At 45.3% G+C, this 15365-nt stretch overlaps 1 protein-coding gene across 4 annotated transcripts in view; it reads left to right on the forward strand.

Annotated features, from left to right (window-relative positions):
• The window catches only part of LOC106068247 (putative autophagy-related protein 11), an 81840-nt gene that overhangs the window by 57122 nt on the left and 9353 nt on the right, over positions 1–15365 (forward strand). For all 4 annotated transcript variants that reach the window (XM_056040979.1, XM_056040980.1, XM_056040983.1 and 1 more), the window contains 5 exons: positions 11623–11761; positions 12427–12489; positions 12934–12996; positions 15018–15068; positions 15233–15295. In XM_056040979.1, the coding sequence (XP_055896954.1) occupies positions 11623–11761; positions 12427–12489; positions 12934–12996; positions 15018–15068; positions 15233–15295 (379 nt within the window). The remainder of the gene's footprint in view (positions 1–11622; positions 11762–12426; positions 12490–12933; positions 12997–15017; positions 15069–15232; positions 15296–15365) is intronic.

The raw sequence follows: 15365 nt of genomic DNA on the forward strand, positions 1-15365 counted from the left end.
TCACAGTCACCCACCAGTATCGTACCGTCTCATCCAGACATTCTCACAGTCACCCACAGGTATCGTACTGTCTCATCCAGACATTCTCACAGTCACCCACCAGTATCGTACCGTCTCATCCAGACATTCTCACAGTCACCCACCAGTATCGTACCGTCTCATCCAGACATTCTCACAGTCACCCACCAGTATCGTACCGTCTCATCCAGACATTCTCACAGTCACCCACCAGTATCGTACCGTCTCATCCAGACATTCTCACAGTCACCCACCAGTATCGTACCGTCTCATCCAGACATTCTCACAGTCACCCACTAGTATCGTACCGTCTCATCCAGACATTCTCACAGTCACTCACAGGTATCGTAGCGTCTCATCCAGACATTCTCACAGTCACCCACCAGTATCGTACCGTCTCATCCAGACATTCTCACAGTCACCCACCAGTATCGTACCGTCTCATCCAGACATTCTCACAGTCACCCACCAGTATCGTACCGTCTCATCCAGACATTCTCACAGTCACCCACCAGTATCGTACCGTCTCATCCAGACATTCTCACAGTCACCCACCAGTATCGTACCGTCTCATCCAGACATTCTCACAGTCACTCACAGGTATCGTAGCGTCTCATCCAGACATTCTCACAGTCACCCACCAGTATCATACCGTCTCATCCAGACATTCTCACAGTCACCCACAGGTATCGTAGCGTCTCATCCAGACATTCTCACAGTCACCCACCAGTATCGTACCGTCTCATCCAGACATTCTCACAGTCACCCACAGGTATCGTTACGTCTCATCCAGACATTGACACAGTCACCCACCCGTATCGTACCGTCTCATCCAGACATTGACACAGTCACCCACCCGTATCGTACCGTCTCATCCAGACATTGACACAGTCACCCACCAGTATCGTACCGTCTCATCCAGACATTCTCACAGTCACCCACCCGTATCGTACCGTCTCATCCAGACATTCTCACAGTCACCCACCCGAATTGTACCGTCTCATCCAGACATTGACACAGTCACCCACCCGTATCGTACCGTCTCATCCAGACATTGACACAGTCACCCACCCGTATCGTACCGTCTCATCCAGACATTGACACAGTCACCCACCAGTATCGTACCGTCTCATCCAGACATTCTCACAGTCACCCACCAGTATCGTACCGTCTCATCCAGACATTCTCACAGTCACCCACCAGTATCGTACCGTCTCATCCAGACATAGACACAGTCACCCACCTGTATTGTACCGTCTCATCCAGACATTCTCACAGTCACCCACCCGTATCGTTACGTCTCATCCAGACATTCTCACAGTCACCCACCCGTATCGTACCGTCTCATCCAGACATTGACACAGTCACCCACCCGTATCGTACCGTCTCATCCAGACATTGACACAATCACCCACCAGTATCGTACCGTCTCATCCAGACATTCTCACAGTCACCCACCCGTATCGTACCGTCTCATCCAGACATTCTCACAGTCACCCACCCGAATTGTACCGTCTCATCCAGACATTGACACAGTCACCCACCCGTATCGTACCGTCTCATCCAGACATTGACACAGTCACCCACCCGTATCGTACCGTCTCATCCAGACATTGACACAGTCACCCACCAGTATCGTACCGTCTCATCCAGACATTCTCACAGTCACCCACCAGTATCGTACCGTCTCATCCAGACATTCTCACAGTCACCCACAAGTATCGTACCGTCTCATCCAGACATAGACACAGTCACCCACCTGTATTGTACCGTCTCATCCAGACATTCTCACAGTCACCCACCCGTATCGTTACGTCTCATCCAGACATTCTCACAGTCACCCACCAGTATCGTACCGTCTCATCCAGACATTCTCACAGTCACCCACAGGTATCGTACTGTCTCATCCAGACATTCTCACAGTCACCCACCAGTATCGTACCGTCTCATCCAGACATTCTCACAGTCACCCACCAGTATAGTACCGTCTCATCCAGACATTCTCACAGTCACCCACCAGTATCGTACCGTCTCATCCAGACATTCTCACAGTCACCCACCAGTATCGTACCGTCTCATCCAGACATTCTCACAGTCACCCACCAGTATCGTACCGTCTCATCTAGACATTCTCACAGTCACCCACGAGTATCGTACCGTCTCATCCAGACATTCTCACAGTCACTCACAGGTATCGTAGCGTCTCATTTAGACATTCTCACAGTCACCCACCAGTATCGTACCGTCTCATCCAGACATTCTCACAGTCACCCACCAGTATCATACCGTCTCATCCAGACATTCTCACAGTCACCCACAGGTATCGTAGCGTCTCATCCAGACATTCTCACAGTCACCCACCAGTATCGTACCGTCTCATCCAGACATTCTCACAGTCACCCACAGGTATCGTTACGTCTCATCCAGACATTGACACAGTCACCCACCCGTATCGTACCGTCTCATCCAGACATTGACACAGTCACCCACAGGTATCGTACCGTCTCATCCAGACATTCTCACAGTCACCCACCAGTATCGTACCGTCTCACCCAGACATTCTCACAGTCACCCACCAGTATGGTACCGTCTCATCCAGACATTCTCACAGTCACCCACCAGTATCGTAGCGTCTCATCCAGACATTCTCACAGTCACCCACCAGTATCGTACCGTCTCATCCAGACATTCTCACAGTCACTCACAGGTATCGTAGCGTCTCATCCAGACATTCTCACAGTCACCCACCAGTATCATACCGTCTCATCCAGACATTCTCACAGTCACCCACAGGTATCGTAGCGTCTCATCCAGACATTCTCACAGTCACCCACCAGTATCGTACCGTCTCATCCAGACATTCTCACAGTCACCCACCAGTATCGTACCGTCTCATCCAGACATTCTCACAGTCACCCACCAGTATCGTACCGTCTCATCCAGACATAGACACAGTCACCCACCTGTATTGTACCGTCTCATCCAGACATTCTCACAGTCACCCACCCGTATCGTTACGTCTCATCCAGACATTCTCACAGTCACCCACCCGTATCGTACCGTCTCATCCAAACATTGACACAGTCACCCACCCGTATCGTACCGTCTCATCCAGACATTGACACAATCACCCACCAGTATCGTACCGTCTCATCCAGACATTCTCACAGTCACCCACCCGTATCGTACCGTCTCATCCAGACATTCTCACAGTCACCCACCCGAATTGTACCGTCTCATCCAGACATTGACACAGTCACCCACCCGTATCGTACCGTCTCATCCAGACATTGACACAGTCACCCACCCGTATCGTACCGTCTCATCCAGACATTGACACAGTCACCCACCAGTATCGTACCGTCTCATCTAGACATTCTCACAGTCACCCACCAGTATCGTACCGTCTCATCCAGACATTCTCACAGTCACCCACAAGTATCGTACCGTCTCATCCAGACATAGACACAGTCACCCACCTGTATTGTACCATCTCATCCAGACATTCTCACAGTCACCCACCCGTATCGTTACGTCTCATCCAGACATTCTCACAGTCACCCACCAGTATCGTACCGTCTCATCCAGACATTCTCACAGTCACCCACAGGTATCGTACTGTCTCATCCAGACATTCTCACAGTCACCCACCAGTATCGTACCGTCTCATCCAGACATTCTCACAGTCACCCACCAGTATAGTACCGTCTCATCCAGACATTCTCACAGTCACCCACCAGTATCGTACCGTCTCATCCAGACATTCTCACAGTCACCCACCAGTATCGTACCGTCTCATCCAGACATTCTCACAGTCACCCACCAGTATCGTACCGTCTCATCTAGACATTCTCACAGTCACCCACGAGTATCGTACCGTCTCATCCAGACATTCTCACAGTCACTCACAGGTATCGTAGCGTCTCATTTAGACATTCTCACAGTCACCCACCAGTATCGTACCGTCTCATCCAGACATTCTCACAGTCACCCACCAGTATCGTACCGTCTCATCCAGACATTCTCACAGTCACCCACCAGTATCGTACCGTCTCATCCAGACATTCTCACAGTCACCCACCAGTATCGTACCGTCTCATCCAGACATTCTCACAGTCACCCACCAGTATCGTACCGTCTCATCCAGACATTCTCACAGTCAATCACAGGTATCGTAGCGTCTCATCCAGACATTCTCACAGTCACCCACCAGTATCATACCGTCTCATCCAGACATTCTCACAGTCACCCACAGGTATCGTAGCGTCTCATCCAGACATTCTTACAGTCACCCACCAGTATCGTACCGTCTCATCCAGACATTCTCACAGTCACCCACAGGTATCGTTACGTCTCATCCAGACATTGACACAGTCACCCACCCGTATCGTACCGTCTCATCCAGACATTGACACAGTCACCCACCCGTATCGTACCGTCTCATCCAGACATTGACACAGTCACCCACCAGTATTGTACCGTCTCATCCAGACATTCTCACAGTCACCCACCCGTATCGTACCGTCTCATCCAGACATTCTCACAGTCACCCACCCGAATTGTACCGTCTCATCCAGACATTGACACAGTCACCCACCCGTATCGTACCGTCTCATCCAGACATTGACACAGTCACCCACCCGTATCGTACCGTCTCATCCAGACATTGACACAGTCACCCACCAGTATCGTACCGTCTCATCCAGACATTCTCACAGTCACCCACCAGTATCGTACCGTCTCATCCAGACATTCTCACAGTCACCCACCAGTATCGTAGCGTCTCATCCAGACATTAACACAGTCACCCACCAGTATCGTACCGTCTCATCCAGACATTCTCACAGCCACCCACCAGTATCGTACCGTCTCATCCAGACATTCTCACAGTCACCCACCAGTATCGTACCGTCTCATCCAGACATTCTCACAGTCACCCACCAGTATCGTACCGTCTCATCCAGACATTCTCACAGTCACCCACCAGTATCGTACCGTCTCATCCAGACATTCTCACAGTCACTCACAGGTATCGTAGCGTCTCATCCAGACATTCTCACAGTCACCCACCAGTATCATACCGTCTCATCCAGACATTCTCACAGTCACCCACAGGTATCGTAGCGTCTCATCCAGACATTCTCACAGTCACCCACCAGTATCGTACCGTCTCATCCAGACATTCTCACAGTCACCCACAGGTATCTTTACGTCTCATCCAGACATTGACACAGTCACCCACCCGTATCGTACCGTCTCATCCAGACATTGACACAGTCACCCACCCGTATCGTACCGTCTCATCCAGACATTGACACAGTCACCCACCAGTATCGTACCGTCTCATCCAGACATTCTCACAGTCACCCACCCGTATCGTACCGTCTCATCCAGACATTGACACAGTCACCCACCCGAATTGTACCGTCTCATCCAGACATTGACACAGTCACCCACCCGTATCGTACCGTCTCATCCAGACATTGACACAGTCACCCACCAGTATCGTACCGTCTCATCCAGACATTCTCACAGTCACCCACCCGAATTGTACCGTCTCATCCAGACATTGACACAGTCACCCACCCGTATCGTACCGTCTCATCCAGACATTGACACAGTCACCCACCAGTATCGTACCGTCTCATCCAGACATTGACACAGTCACCCACACGTATCGTACCGTCTCATCCAGACATTGACACAGTCACCCACCAGTATCGTACCGTCTCATCCAGACATTGACACAGTCACCCACCCGTATCGTACAGTCTCATCCAGACATTCTCACAGTCACCCACCAGTATCGTACCGTCTCATCCAGACATTCTCACAGTCACCCACCAGTATCGTAGCGTCTCATCCAGACATTCTCACAGTCACCCACCAGTATCGTACCGTCTCATCCAGACATTCTCACAGTCACCCACCAGTATCGTACCGTCTTATCCAGACATTCTCACAGTCACCCACCAGTATCGTACCGTCTCATCCAGACATTCTCACAGTCACCCACCAGTATCGTACCGTCTCATCCAGACATTCTCACAGTCACCCACCAGTATCGTACCGTCTCATCCAGACATTCTCACAGTCACTCACAGGTATCGTAGCGTCTCATCCAGACATTCTCACAGTCACCCACCAGTATCATACCGTCTCATCCAGACATTCTCACAGTCACCCACAGGTATCGTAGCGTCTCATCCAGACATTCTCACAGTCACCCACCAGTATCGTACCGTCTCATCCAGACATTCTCACAGTCACCCACAGGTATCGTTACGTCTCATCCAGACATTGACACAGTCACCCACCCGTATCGTACCGTCTCATCCAGACATTGACACAGTCACCCACCCGTATCGTACCGTCTCATCCAGACATTGACACAGTCACCCACCAGTATCGTACCGTCTCATCCAGACATTCTCACAGTCACCTACCAGTATCGTACCGTCTCATCCAGACATTCTCACAGTCACCCACCAGTATCGTAGCGTCTCATCCAGACATTCTCACAGTCACCCACCAGTATCGTACCGTCTCATCCAGACATTCTCACAGTCACCCACCAGTATCGTACCGTCTCATCCAGACATTCTCACAGTCACCCACCAGTATCGTACCGTCTCATCCAGACATTCTCACAGTCACCCACCAGTATCGTACCGTCTCATCCAGACATTCTCACAGTCACCCACCAGTATCGTACCGTCTCATCCAGACATTCTCACAGTCACTCACAGGTATCGTAGCGTCTCATCCAGACATTCTCACAGTCACCCACCAGTATCATACCGTCTCATCCAGACATTCTCACAGTCACCCACAGGTATCGTAGCGTCTCATCCAGACATTCTCACAGTCACCCACCAGTATCGTACCGTCTCATCCAGACATTCTCACAGTCACCCACAGGTATCGTTACGTCTCATCCAGACATTGACACAGTCACCCACCCGTATCGTACCGTCTCATCCAGACATTGACACAGTCACCCACCCGTATCGTACCGTCTCATCCAGACATTGACACAGTCACCCACCAGTATCGTACCGTCTCATCCAGACATTCTCACAGTCACCCACCCGTATCGTACCGTCTCATCCAGACATTGACACAGTCACCCACCCGAATTGTACCGTCTCATCCAGACATTGACACAGTCACCCACCCGTATCGTACCGTCTCATCCAGACATTGACACAGTCACCCACCAGTATCGTACCGTCTCATCCAGACATTCTCACAGTCACCCACCCGAATTGTACCGTCTCATCCAGACATTGACACAGTCACCCACCCGTATCGTACCGTCTCATCCAGACATTGACACAGTCACCCACCAGTATCGTACCGTCTCATCCAGACATTGACACAGTCACCCACCCGTATCGTACCGTCTCATCCAGACATTCTCACAGTCACCCACCAGTATCGTACCGTCTCATCCAGACATTCTCACAGTCACCCACCAGTATCGTAGCGTCTCATCCAGACATTCTCACAGTCACCCACCAGTATCGTACCGTCTCATCCAGACATTCTCACAGTCACCCACCAGTATCGTACCGTCTCATCCAGACATTCTCACAGTCACCCACCAGTATCGTACCGTCTCATCCAGACATTCTCACAGTCACCCACCAGTATCGTACCGTCTCATCCAGACATTCTCACAGTCACCCACCAGTATCGTACCGTCTCATCCAGACATTCTCACAGTCACTCACAGGTATCGTAGCGTCTCATCCAGACATTCTCACAGTCACCCACCAGTATCATACCGTCTCATCCAGACATTCTCACAGTCACCCACAGGTATCGTAGCGTCTCATCCAGACATTCTCACAGTCACCCACCAGTATCGTACCGTCTCATCCAGACATTCTCACAGTCACCCACAGGTATCGTTACGTCTCATCCAGACATTGACACAGTCACCCACCCGTATCGTACCGTCTCATCCAGACTTTGACACAGTCACCCACCCGTATCGTACCGTCTCATCCAGACATTGACACAGTCACCCACCAGTATCGTACCGTCTCATCCAGACATTCTCACAGTCACCCACCCGTATCGTACCGTCTCATCCAGACATTGACACAGTCACCCACCCGAATTGTACCGTCTCATCCAGACATTGACACAGTCACCCACCAGTATCGTACCGTCTCATCCAGACATTGACACAGTCACCCACCAGTATCGTACCGTCTCATCCAGACATTGACACAGTCACCCACCCGTATCGTACCGTCTCATCCAGACATTCTCACAGTCACCCACCAGTATCGTACCGTCTCATCCAGACATTCTCACAGTCACCCACCAGTATCGTAGCGTCTCATCCAGACATTCTCACAGTCACCCACCAGTATCGTACCGTCTCATCCAGACATTCTCACATTCACCCACCAGTATCGTACCGTCTCATCCAGACATTCTCACAGTCACCCACCAGTATCGTACCGTCTCATCCAGACATTCTCACACTCACTTACCAGTATCGTACCGTCTCATCCAGACATTCTCACAGTCACCCACCAGTATCGTACCGTCTCATCCAGACATTCTCACAGTCACCCACCAGTATCGTACCGTCTCATCCAGACATTCTCACAGTCACCCACCAGTATCGTACCGTCTCATCCAGACATTCTCACAGTCACTCACAGGTATCGTAGCGTCTCATCCAGACATTCTCACAGTCACCCACCTGTATCGTAGCGTCTCATCCAGACATTCTCACAGTCACCCACCAGTATCGTACCGTCTCATCCAGACATTCTCACAGTCACTCACAGGTATCGTAGCGTCTCATCCAGACATTCTCACAGTCACCCACCAGTATCATACCGTCTCATCCAGACATTCTCACAGTCACCCACAGGTATCGTAGCGTCTCATCCAGACATTCTCACAGTCACCCACCAGTATCGTACCGTCTCATCCAGACATTCTCACAGTCACCCACCAGTATCGTACCGTCTCATCCAGACATTCTCACAGTCACCCACAGGTATCGTTACGTCTCATCCAGACATTGACACAGTCACCCACCCGTATCGTACCGTCTCATCCAGACATTGACACAGTCACCCACCCGTATCGTACCGTCTCATCCAGACATTGACACAGTCACCCACCAGTATCGTACCGTCTCATCCAGACATTCTCACAGTCACCCACCCGTATCGTACCGTCTCATCCAGACATTGACACAGTCACCCACCAGTATCGTACCGTCTCATCCAGACATTCTCACAGTCACCCACCCGTATCGTACCGTCTCATCCAGACATTGACACAGTCACCCACCCGTATCGTACCGTCTCATCCAGACATTGACACCGTCACCCACCCGTATCGTACCGTCTCATCCAGACATTGACACAGTCACCCACCCGTATCGTACCATCTCATCCAGACATTCTCACAGTCACCCACCTGTATCGTACCGTCTCATCCAGACATTCTCACAGTCACCCACCCGTACGTACCGTCTCATCCAGACATAGACACAGTCACCCACCAGTATCGTACCGTCTCATCCAGACATTCTCACAGTCACCCACCAGTATCGTACCGTCTCATCCAGACATAGACACAATCACCCACCTGTATTGTACCGTCTCATCCAGACATTCTCACAGTCACCCACCCGTATCGTTACGTCTCATCCAGACATTCTCACAGTCACCCACCAGTATCGTACCGTCTCATCCAGACATTCTCACAGTCACCCACAGGTATCGTACTGTCTCATCCAGACATTCTCACAGTCACCCACCAGTATCGTACCGTCTCATCCAGACATTCTCACAGTCACCCACCAGTATCGTACCGTCTCATCCAGACATTCTCACAGTCACCCACCAGTATCGTACCGTCTCATCCAGACATTCTCACAGTCACCCACCAGTATCGTACCGTCTCATCCAGACATTCTCACAGTCACCCACCAGTATCGTACCGTCTCATCCAGACATTCTCACAGTCACCCACCAGTATCGTACCGTCTCATCCAGACATTCTCACAGTCACTCACAGGTATCGTAGCGTCTCATCCAGACATTCTCACAGTCACCCACCAGTATCGTACCGTCTCATCCAGACATTCTCACAGTCACCCACCAGTATCGTACCGTCTCATCCAGACATTCTCACAGTCACCCACCAGTATCGTACCGTCTCATCCAGACATTCTCACAGTCACCCACCAGTATCGTACCGTCTCATCCAGACATTCTCACAGTCACCCACCAGTATCGTACCGTCTCATCCAGACATTCTCACAGTCACCCACCAGTATCGTACCGTCTCATCCAGACATTCTCACAGTCACCCACCAGTATCGTACCGTCTCATCCTGACATTCTCACAGTCACCCACCAGTATCGTACCGTCTCATCCAGACATTCTCACAGTCACTCACAGGTATCGTAGCGTCTCATCCAGACATTCTCACAGTCACCCACCAGTATCATACCGTCTCATCCAGACATTCTCACAGTCACCCACAGGTATCGTAGCGTCTCATCCAGACATTCTCACAGTCACCCACCAGTATCGTACCGTCTCATCCAGACATTCTCACAGTCACCCACAGGTATCGTTACGTCTCATCCAGACATTGACACAGTCACCTACCCGTATCGTACCGTCTCATCCAGACATTGACACAGTCACCCACCCGTATCGTACCGTCTCATCCAGACATTCCCACAGTCACCCACCAGTATCGTACCGTCTCATCCAGACATTCCCACAGTCACCCACCCGTATCGTACCGTCTCATCCAGACATTCTCACAGTCACCCACCCGAATTGTACCGTCTCATCCAGACATTGACACAGTCACCCACCCGTATCGTACCGTCTCATCCAGACATTGACACAGTCACCCACCAGTATCGTACCGTCTCATCCAGACATTGACACAGTCACCCACCCGTATCGTACCGTCTCATCCAGACATTCTCACAATCACCCACCAGTATCGTACCGTCTCATCCAGACATTCTCACAGTCACCCACCAGTATCGTAGCGTCTCATCCAGACATTCTCACAGTCACCCACCAGTATCGTACCGTCTCATCCAGACATTCTCACAGTCACCCACCAGTATCGTACCGTCTCATCCAGACATTCTCACAGTCACCCACCAGTATCGTACCGTCTCATCCAGACATTCTCACAGTCACTCACAGGTATCGTAGCGTCTCATCCAGACATTCTCACAGTCACCCACCAGTATCGTACCGTCTCATCCAGACATTCTCACAGTCACCCACCTGTATCGTACCGTCTCATCCAGACATTGACACAGTCACCCACCGGTATCGTACCGTCTCATCCAGACATTGACACAGTCACCCACCGGTATTGTTACGTCTCATCCAGACATTGACACAGTCACCCACCCGTATCGTACCGTCTCATCCAGACATTGACACATGCGCCCTCTGCCCCTGCAGTCTCCACAGTCTTGAATGTTTGTCAACTGGCCATCGTGAGAGCTCTTTAGTAACAATCTGCTAATAATATCAAAACTAATAGTTGTAGTTTATTATTGTATATATTTCTATTTCTAGACTGAAGTATTGAGTAACAAGACAGACATCATTAGCCAAACTCAAGACTATATTAGTAAAAGTACTAAAGCCATTGTACAACAACAAGGGGAGTTAAATAAGAAGATGGAAATCATCCAGAAAAATCAGGATTCATTTGGTCATTTCTTGTGCAAAATTATTTGTTATAACAATTTCTTAATGAAAATATTGTGAATATTATCGTTGTACTCTTCCTTTGTTTGGCTTATTATTACAAATACGATGTTTATTTTGTTATTTGGGTAAACCAGAAATTGTATAATCTGTAGGTGCCGTGCGCTTATACCATATTAAAGAACAAATGAATATGTTTAACTATATAGAATACTGAGAATAATATTTGTCATCATAATGGACTGTTTGGACGATAAATACGTAAATGTCTTACTTCAATAGAATTTAAACAGTAATTTTCCTACAAATGATATATATTGATTAAAACTTAATCTCTTTCAAACTTGTATATTCTGAATCTGCCAAAGAAATATTGTACACTATTACATACTATTTATTCGCTTATGATAATGCAATAAATTAGTTTCAAATTAATTTATGTAAAGTAATACCTTCTGTTTCGTCTTTAAAATTCAATAATGCAGAAAATAAATGAAAATTAATGTAGGTATTGTAAAGGGTAACATTAATAATATCTATAATTAATTTCAGATAATTAAAAAAATAGTATGTTACAATAGTGAACCTTATGCTCTTTTAATTTCTTTAAAAATGTTAATAAGAATTTTTTTTTCTTTAAAAATTTTTTTTTTAAATTTATTTATTTAGCCAAATGTTCTACAAGGTTAGAAACTCTAGAAAAAGAAATGAAGAAATTGAATGAAATCTCAGGTTAGTGCACCATTATTGCTAAAAACATAAACATAAAAAAATGTCTACTGACCCAATGTTTTAGTAATTTTAGAATATTTGTATTACTGATTTGCTAATTATTATTTTAAAGTTTGTATTTGTGGGCCATACCTTCTATAACCGATAATAACTCCCCTCCACTTTAGAAGATATGTATCATTTTTTTTTTAAATTTGTAGGACAACAAGTTAAAGATGTTTAATTTTTAAACCTATAGTGTTAGTTTTCAGAAGATAAAAGTTTCCACTGCATCAAATAGTTTGCAAGGTCTAAAAATTCAAAGTTCTAGTTTCTAGTTTTTTTAGTTCAAAATGTATCAAATGAACGGAAAGTTCAAAGAATACCAATCGCTTTATAGATTTAACAATGCGTTTATAATGATCGCATGAACTATAATAATTGTGTATTGTCTTTAATTGTTAGAGACTAAACATAAACATGTCGAACAGACTAATGATGTCAGGAACAACGGAACAGATACATTAGGTGTGTTGACTTTCATCTTTATTTTTTTTTTAAATAATTTTACAATAAGCTACATCTGTTATCTACATTATGCTGGGTATTTCAAAAAGCTATAATGAACATGTACATCATCTTGTTACTTGTGTCCACCATAAAGGTAAGAATCCAAATTAAACAATGACGGATTTTATTTTACATTGTCTTTTGTTTTTTTTTCTTTATTTGATGACTATAGTGGAAATGTGATTCATTTTATCTAACACATGTCTCGAAACATCTCAAGCAACATGTGATCACAATTTCTTGATCGGGCCAGTGCTTAAAATATATGTTTCTGTTAATGAAACAATCTCTTAAGATTTTTTTCAGCCATGCTTTTCTGATTTTGATGACGTATTTCTTTTAGTTTTTTTTTCCTCTTTATGATTGACATTTTTTTCTGGATGAAATGAGATTCCCATTTCTGTAATTCTTCTTTTTTTTTGTCGTACAATTGGTCAGTACCTTGTATAGTTTTTATTGTTCTATTTATTATGCATTCATGTAACTTTTCTACTTGAACTTATGCATTGAGTTAGTTTATTTATGTAAAAGAGAACGAGTAGAGGGCCCAAAACTGTTCCTTGTTTATTGCTTTGTAAAGTGTTTTACATGTTTCGAATGTTCCTTCAGAGTTGAAGATCATTAATTTCCTAGTCCAAACCTCCAGCAGGACGACATTGGGTGCCAGCAGGCAGGGTCTGAACCCGGGATTATCGACAAGTGCAAACGTCAGTCCATCGCGCATACCGCACGACCAAGCAGCTATATTGTTATTGGTATTGAAATGAAGCCATGTATTATTACAGTTTCTTTTATTTATATCTGGAAATCTTGAATCCATTGGTGGTAGAAAACAGTTAGGCCGAAATATATTTTTAAGCAAAATGGGTCGATGAACTATGTCAACTTTAGAAAGGTCTAATATAATGGCATCTATTTACATATTGTTATCTAGGCCTTGTAAACAATTATCAGCTAAACCTATTCGTTTCACTATATTTCCTAAGAGAATGTTGGTATGGCGTAATGACACAATATTATCCTAAGTGGTTTATAATGTTACTACATATTATGTGTTCTAGAATGTTACATTTCATGCTGTAAGTGGTACTGGTCTGATAATTTATTGTGCTATGTTTGCTCTTCTATATTGCTAACAGAACTCTTCCGTAAGTATGTGTTCTCTTTTCTAAACTTTCAAAATCGCTATTGAAAATGTCTGAGTTTTTAAATTGTAGGATATTTGTTTTTTGCAAATATGTCTGGCTTTTCTTTTTTGTTAATACATTGGTTTTAAGGTGTTTAGATGTTACTTCTTTTAGAGTTTTATTTCATAAAGTTATTGTTTTTAATTTAGTAGATTTCACAGGAGTACGTGTATCCATCTAGATTTGATAGGTAGTTTAAACATTGGCATGGGTTATTCATGTCTTCATCAAAATAATCAAACAGTCTTGATGTAAACTAAGGTAACCTACACAGTGCACAATGCCATGCATATTGCACATTCTACTGGCCTACTTATATGAAGGTAAACTGGGTCATACCATTCATCAAAGTTATCACATTGAATAGTTGTTTTATTTTTGATGTATAGATCTATATTATAGAGCCTAAATCTTGTCAGAGTAATCAAAGTAGTCTAAGTCTAGATCAACATTTTAATGGGATTTTTTGTGTATTGTGATGTTTAAAAAGCGACAAAAATTTATGAAATAATGCAAATAATTAATATATTAATTAATTAATATCTAAAATTTTATGTTAACTAGTACCTATTTAAATAAATTAACAAATTTGGTAATGATTTTGAATACAAAAACGTAAACTTTAAATGATCAAAAATCTGTATAAATAACAAACCAGCCATATTGATTAAAGAGAGAGCGACTTACACAATAGTATTTGTAGAAATGATCTATTTTAATTATAATGTTATTTATCGCAGTAGTTTTATTATAAATTTAAAAAATTAAAATATTTGTTTTAAATCAAATTAGATAAAGTTGTTAAGAAAATCAACACTTTGGAGGCACAGCTCATCACAATAAGTAAGTATTGTAGTGAGTACCTATTGCAATCGATGTTTGTAGCCATAATTATTGTTATAAAGTGTAGAAATAGTGTCAGAAAATGAATAAGTATGTTAAAACTGAAAAATGCCCTCTATATAGATATAAACTTTTAAAACTATTTAATTAATTTACTTCTTTAGCCAAAGTTTCTGCTAGAGTTGAGAGTCTAGAAAATGAAATAATGAAATTAAATGGAATTTCAGGTTAGTGCACCATTAATGTTAGAAATATGAACACTCAAATAGTTCACTGACTTTTAAATTAAATCAAAGG

Source organism: Biomphalaria glabrata, chromosome 9 (genome assembly GCF_947242115.1).
Source record: "Biomphalaria glabrata chromosome 9, xgBioGlab47.1, whole genome shotgun sequence".
NCBI classification, from domain to species: Eukaryota; Metazoa; Mollusca; class Gastropoda; family Planorbidae; genus Biomphalaria; species Biomphalaria glabrata.